Source organism: Syngnathus typhle, linkage group LG4, assembly GCF_033458585.1.
Source record: "Syngnathus typhle isolate RoL2023-S1 ecotype Sweden linkage group LG4, RoL_Styp_1.0, whole genome shotgun sequence".
Lineage (NCBI taxonomy): Eukaryota > Metazoa > Chordata > Actinopteri > Syngnathiformes > Syngnathidae > Syngnathus > Syngnathus typhle.
Genome location: NC_083741.1, coordinates 8,509,458 through 8,517,227, shown reverse-complemented (window position 1 = coordinate 8,517,227; position 7,770 = coordinate 8,509,458). Strand labels below are relative to the sequence as shown.

Here is a 7,770-nt window from a genome sequence, read left to right as displayed (position 1 = left end):
ATGTAAGATGACCCCCACTTTTTTAGTCTTATTTCAATGCAAAAAAACCCGTCTTATATTCGGGCCAGTAGGGTAAGTTATTTAGGGTTGGATTGATTCAGACGGAGCACTACTGAAGGCCTCGGTGTGAAATGCACAGCCCGCCACTTCATACGCACACTGGTGGCCAAAGCCTTCAATGTCAAAATTAGGTCTGGTTTTAGTGTATGTGATCTGTTTGATTAATTTGAGGTTAATGCTGTGGTATCTGTTCTGCCCTGAAACTTGTCTGTTTGACTGTATTATATTGGTTTATATTGCATTTGATAGATAGACCTTTATTTTGAAGGCGATGTCTAGCAGGAAGTCGGCCGTAGGCGATGTCTAGCAGGAAGTCGGCCGTCGGCCGTTTTGTTTTAATCACAACAAGCCGTGTGCAGCTAGTGCTAGTCAAGTGTTCGTCCATGGCCATCCTTGTTTCTGTTTGTGCCTTCGACATCATCGTCTGTAAGTTTCCATTTATACCTTAAAGCTCTATCATATTTTCGCATTATTTATGAGGAGTCTTTATTGTAAGTATGAATGTTTATGTCGTATTTTTTCTGTATTGCTTCTCAGTTTTACTCCATGTTTTGGGAGAACACTGCAATAAAAAGGAGCTTTGGAAGCTATACCCTTACTCAGTGCTACCTTAGCAGGAGTTAGGCTTACTGCTGAATTGGTGTTAGAAACACACTCAAGGAGAGCAGGAAAGTATCAAATGAACTAATGATATTTTCGATCTATTTGTATGTCTTGACGTGAAGAAATTGACAATAAAGCAAACTTTGACTTTGATATGGTGTTTGTGATACTTAACTTACTTGTGTCATAAAGGTTGGGAATTACATCAGTGTCTGCTTTAATGTCAATTTCTTTAGAAGCCAAGACACACAAAGAAATCGGAATTACGTTCCCACTCTCCCACGGTGACAAGACATAGTACACAATATACATACAAGTAAACAACACCAAAAAATAAAACCAAGAAGGCACAAACAATGAATAAATAAGAGTGATCTCATGGATCTCCATTTCTTAAAGTGTATCACATGACCCGTGTCATCATTCATCATCGTTTAATATCATTTGACATAATTCCATATGATTCAATACCTCTCCACATCATTCCACATTGTTCAAAACGTCTTGACAAAAATGGGGGCAAAAACCTTAAGATAAACATGAAAAGCTGAACAAAACTAAAACCTAAACACTAATAGACCCTACGCAATTTGCCCTGAATATTAAATATACTACTGTTAAAAACCACAACTAGAAACAAAATTAACACCAAGTATAATGAAAACTACAAAACTATTATCATCCCGAGACCAGTTCACGATATTATCATCGATGCAAAAATTCATAAAGTTTGCTCAAATTGAAAGGGAAAACTTCACGAATCATTACTTATCTCCCCAACACTCTCAGAATGCCCAATGGAGACTCTTTGGCCACAAACTGAGCATGAAAAAGGTTTCTCGGCAGTGTGGATTCTTGTGTGCCTTTTTAAATGGTTCCTCTGAGAGAAATTTTGGCCACAAACTGAGCATGAAAAAGGTTTCTCACCAGTGTGGATTCTTGTGTGCCTTTTTAAATGGTTCTTCTGAGATAATTTTTGGCCACAAACTGAGCAGGAAAAAGGTTTCTCGCCGCGCCCCGGTTGAAAAAAAATCAAGCTTTTTCGATTCTTCATTTTCATGCCGTTTTTTTTCTTTCGGTCTTGCGCGAATGTGCTTGCGATATTCTATGGGCGCAATGTTATCCATTCACCATTTTCCTCCCGGACCCGGATGTTGTTTTAGCGATCAGCGAACGGCGTGGGTGATGTTCGATTTTTTTTCCTGTGGGCTACGCCGCAGATTTATTTATATAAATGCGGGTCCGCGAAAATATTTCTGACATGTAACCGGTCCGTGGCGCAAAAAAGGTTGGGGACCACTGACCTAAGTGATCATAGGCAACGATATTTGTAGTACTGCTTGGTTGCTGTACAGAAGTGCTGGTCGCTTTCATGAACGTGGTAGCTAGCACAGTGCTAACTTTATGCTATTTAGCTTGAGTACCCTCGACGAATGTTGGCTCTCAAATGAGCCATCATCACATGCTGGTTCTTGCCCGGACCAAGAGTAATACTGTACTGTGGGAATACTCAAAAGTCAAGGATTAGCAGTGATGGTTGCAGGCAGGCATGCTCCCGATTTTCAGTCTCAATGCCTTCGTACCGAAGTCAAATTTGGCACGCTCAAACATGGCCAATAAAATTCTTGAATCATGCACTCTACCAGATGATAACGCGTAATCTACCAGATGATAACGCGTAATCACGTTTGCTAAAACAGGTCCGATCTACATGAAATGTGGTTATGTGTCTATTGGATCGCTTTAAGTTCAAGTTGTAAACAAAACAAGTCGAAGTTGACGCATATTGCGTGTTGTTTGAGATGTCCGTCGTTGAGAAAGAAAAACAAAGATTTATTGGCAGGATCTTGGGTTGTATAATGGCGGTCAGTACACGTGGCAATCCAGCAGACCAAACAACAACCCCCACCTTCCAGGTGAGAAGGTTTTGTACTGTCCGGAAAAGGCGGGAAAGCAAAAGGATGTCCTTATAAGGCAAATTTCTGACTACTTGGTGTGGTCACCTGACCATTTGGTATCTATCTATTGGAAGCTTACGCAGCTCTGTGTGCTGATTGAGCAGTCATGTTTATATAAATGTCGTTGTACATGTGACAATGACAATAAAGATCGATTCTATATGAAATAAGAAGATTTACACACATATGAACATGAGTTTGTCTAACCTGACCATGATTTGCGCCTGCTATTTTCATTTTGTTAGGAATTCCGAGGTACATAGGCGTTGTAGAACAATGCGAGCGACTCGCCGGTCTTTTGCTAAGTTTATTTTCTTGCCAAACTATCTAGCACAACACAAAATACTATTGCGTAAATACGGGATAACCTATATTTCAATTACTTCAACAAATAGCTCGCTTGCCGCTGATCTAAAGACTAGGGGTGTAAATCGCGGGTTTTGTCACGATACGATATAATATCGATATAAAGAACTTCGATACGATATTTGCCGATATCTTAAAGCCTGCTGCGATTCATTCACGATATATCGCGATATAGTGCTCTACGATCGATATATATTTTTTTAAATAAAAAAATATAGAACAATATCCTGATTTATAACAATTCATACGCAAAATCAACAAGGTACTGCAAACTCTTTATTTAGAAAATTACAAGAGTATTGTTGTATACAAATTGCTTACTTAAACACTTAACTTTGATGTCGTGTTTTTTCTTTAAATGTGCGGCGAGATTTGTGCTCCCTGAATATTTGATCACCGCATGGCAGGATTTACAAACTGCACGTGTCTTGTCCGTTGAGCCATCTTTTCTTTGGAATCCAAAGTGCTTCCAAACGAATGACTTGAAGCCTAAAGGGGAGCAAATTTCCTCGTCTTTTTGGACACTAGCCATAGCACCAGCCCAGGAGCCGCGTACTAGTTGTCGCCTCCCCTTTTACGTGCGTGCGCTCCTCACAACACAACACGCGCGCACTGCTCCCGGAAAGAGGAAGCAAGCAACAATGAACTGGATTTCAAAATAAAGTCGCGTCTAATGTCCGAGGTCAAACACGGCGATATAAATCGATGTTTACCTTTAGCATCGATACCAATAAATCGTAGAGCATTATATCGATTAATCGATGTGTATCGATGTATCGTTACACCCCTACTAAAGACACTTTTGTTAGCCAAATATCGTTGAACCAGTTTTGTGATTGCAGTGGGAAAATGTCTGCAAGGACCACAGCAAAGTACGTGAAGGAAAAGGACCGCAGTCGTCGACAACTGGAACATCTTTGGCTGCAGCCTTATGTTGTGTTGCGCAGAGCAGGTTAGTACACGTCTAGTTTCTATTATGAATTCTATCGAAATCATGTGTCGTATGCCGATTGAAAAAGCCCCTGTATCGTTTTTTGCCAGTTTCTCTTCAACTGTAACTTTCACTGTTAATATGTGTTTGTCCTGTTTTGCAGACATCAGTGAAGCTATTCGTCCTAAGCAGGAGGAGCTGGACCGCACAGGCATTAAAGAGGAAGATGTGGGCAAAGAGGTACACCACTTCAATGAACAAATGGAGCAGAAGTTTCTTTCCACTATAAAAGAGGAGGAAGAGCCGGAGCGGCCTTGTCAGAAAGAGGACGGAGAGGACTCCTGCGACATCAAAAAGGAGGAGGAAGATACCTGTGAGATGCCATTGACTGGTGTACTTGTGAAGCGTTTAGATGAGGCTCAACGTGAGGTGAGCAAAGGGGCGGAGCCTCCAAGCTGCAGCTCTAGTCCACATATGACCAGAGAAGGTGATGGAGACAACTGTGGTGGATCACAAGCAGCTCCACTATCCGATAGTGATGACGTGTTGTCACATGTTCCTGCTGCTGCTGATGATGATGACTCTCAAAACAAACACAGGCAATGTTCTCACTGTGGAATTTTTTTCCGTCATAGCAGTAGTTTGAAACAACACATGAGAATGCACACAAAAAACAAAAACTTTTGCTGTTCAGATTCTTGCAAAAAATTCTCTCAGAGTGGATCTTTAACAATGCACACAAAAATCCACACTGGTGAGAAACCTTTTTCATGCTCAGTTTTTGGCCAAAAATTCTCTGAGAGGGGAAGTTTAAATAAGCACACAAGAATGCACACTGGCGAGAAACCTTTTTCATGCTCAGTTTGTGGCCAAATGTTTTCTCAGCGGGGAGGTTTAAATGTGCACACAAGAATCCACACTGGCGAGAAACCTTTTTCATGCTCAATTTGTGGCCAGAAATTCTCTATAAAGGGACACTTAAACAGTCATACAAGAATCCACACTGGCGAGAAACCTTTCTCGTGCTCAGTTTGTGGCCAAAAATTCTCTCAGAGGGGAGCGTTAAACAGGCACACAAGAATCCACACTGGCGAGAAACCTTTTTCATGCTCAATTTGTGGCCAGAAATTCTCTATAAAGGGACACTTAAACAGTCATACAAGAATCCACACTGGCGAGAAACCTTTTTCATGCTCAGTTTGTGGCCAGAAATTCTCTCGGAGGGGAGATTTAAACACGCACACAAGAACCCACACTGGCGAGAAACCTTTCTCATGCACAGTTTGTGGCCAAAGATTCTCTGAGAGTGCAAGTTTAAATAGGCACACAAGAATCCACACTGGCGAGAAACCTTTTTCATGCTCAGTTTGTGGCCAAAAATTCTCTGAGAGGGCAAGTTTAAATAGGCACACAAGAATCCACACTGGCGAGAAACCTTTTTCATGCTCAGTTTGTGGGCAAAAGTTCTCTCGGAGGGAAAATTTAAATACGCACACAAGAACCCACACTGGCGAGAAACCTTTCTCATGCTCAGTTTGTGGCCAAACATTCTCTCAATGGGGAGATTTAAAAAGGCACACAAGAATCCACACTGGCGAGAAACCTTTTTCATGCTCAGTTTGTGGCCAGAAATTCTCTCTGAGTGGATCTTTAAAAATTCATACAAGAATCCACACTGGCGAGAAACCTTTTTCATGCTCAGTTTGTGGCCAGAAATTCTCTCAGAGGGGAGATTTAAACACGCACACAAGAATCCACACTGGCGAGAAACCTTTTTCATGCTCAGTTTGTGGCCAAAAATTCTCTATAAAGAGACACTTAAATAGGCACACAAGAATCCACACTGGCGAGAAACCTTTTTCTTGCTCAGTTTGTGGGCAAAAGTTCTCTCGGAGGGAAAATTTAAATACGCACACAAGAACCCACACTGGCGAGAAACCTTTCTCATGCTCAGTTTGTGGCCAAAAATTCTCTCAATGGGGAGATTTAAAAAGGCACACAAGAATCCACACTGGCGAGAAACCTTTTTCATGCTCAGTTTGTGGCCAAAAATTCTCTCACGAGGGAAATTTAAATAGGCACACAAGAATCCACACTGGTGAGAAACCTTTTTAATGCTCAGTTCGGCCAAACAGTCTCTCAGGGTAAGCTTAATCAGGCACGCAGGAGCCCACACTGGAGAGAAACCTGTTGCCTGCTCAGTCAGTTGCCAAAGAGTCTCTATTAAGAATTCTGAGTGTTTTGGAGAGATGAGCAATGATCCATGGAGTTCTCACCTTCTTTTTGAGCAGACTTTATGAGTTTATGCATCAATAATAGTTCTATTCTAGTATGCACCTTTTGATTGAGATGCTGAACTCCTTTCCTTTAAGTTCAATTCATTTTAGTTTTACCTATGAATTTGAGGATAAAATTAACCGGCCTCGGAATGATAATAGTTTTGTATGTTTCATGATACAGATGTTTATTTTGTTTTTAGTTGTGTGTTCATATTTAGGGCAAGTTGCTTGGTTCTTATTAGTGTTGGTTCAGGATTTTGTTTTGTTCAGCTTTTCATGTTCATGCCTGGAAAGCGGACTTTAAACCAATGATGATGTGGATAAAAAAAAAATGAAATAGTGTTGGATATCCCCCATTTTTCTTCAACAGTTTTTTTTTGTTACTTTACGTTACTAATAACATGTTAAAATGTACTTGAGGTGTATTAAGACATTTCATTAAAAAGTTGTTTACTTCACAGTATTGACGTCTCAACCTAATTGTATTTGTATGAAATTTAGCTGTTTAGCTGAGAGACTCCAAATGGACAAAGATTTGACGCTGGAAAAAGCCGTGAACCAAGCCCGGCAGTCAGAAGTCATTAAAAGGCAGCAAACCGATATAAGAGGGGAAAAGAAAGCGGACCTAGATGCAGTGTCAGTGAAATACAAGAGAGAAAAGCATTCTACATACAAAGCCCCAAGTCTACCAAAACACAAAATGGCTAAATCACCAAATGAGGGTCAGTGCTACAGATGTGGTAGAAGCCCAGCACATGGCAAAGGACAGTGCCCAGCGAAAGATGTAACCTGTCATACATGCGGTAAAAGAGGACATTACAGTAAAGTATGCAAATCTGTTAAAAATATACATATGATTGAAACAGAGAAATGTAATGAGACACCTATATTCCTTGGTTCAGTACATGCAGGTTCAGATCCTTGGTATGCAGACATAACCATCAGAAACCACAAAGTCAGATTTAAAAGAGACACTGGAGCTGATGTTTCTGTTATCCCAGCCCAGATGTACTTTTGTATAAACCAAAATGAAACAGAGCTTTGTAAACCAGATAGACCATTGATTGGACCAGGTGGCACTCCACTCAATGTTTTAGGTATGTGCAAAGAAACACTGTGTAAAGGTGAACAAAAGATTCAGGAAAATGTGTATGTTATCAGAGACTTAAACATGGCGCTGTTAAGTAGGCCAGCAAGTGTCAAACTAAACCTTGTGTCTAGAGCAGATAGCATAGACATTAAAATGTTGAGTGAGAACTACCCTAAGTTATGTCAAGGGTTGGGTTTAATGCAGCAACCTTATACTATAAAGTTGAAACCTGATGCTGTGCCTTTTTCCCTTTCCACACCAAGACGCGTTCCCATTCCTTTGTTGGGAAAAGTTAAAGAGGAACTGGAAAGAATGGAGTCAATAGGGGTGATCAGCAGAGTTGAAGAGCCAACTGAATGGTGCTCAGGTATGGTCCCAGTGCCTACTAAGAGTGACTCAGTGCGCATATGTGTCGATCTCACCCACCTCAACGAAGCAGTGTGCAGAGAAAAGTACATCCTGCCTTCAGTTGAACAGACACTT

The 7,770-nt window shown here is 40.9% G+C and overlaps 1 protein-coding gene across 1 annotated transcript; it reads left to right on the top strand.

Moving 5' to 3' along the window:
• Nucleotides 1-358: 358 nt before the first annotated feature.
• LOC133152852 (zinc finger protein 260-like) lies at nt 359-6,660 on the top strand. The gene is made up of 3 exons (XM_061276794.1): nt 359-486; nt 3,830-3,939; nt 4,082-6,660. The coding sequence occupies exons 2-3, from the start codon at nt 3,837-3,839 to the stop codon at nt 6,031-6,033; spliced, it is 2,055 nt and encodes a 684-aa protein (XP_061132778.1). The 5' UTR covers nt 359-486; nt 3,830-3,836; the 3' UTR covers nt 6,034-6,660.
• Nucleotides 6,661-7,770: the final 1,110 nt, after the last annotated feature.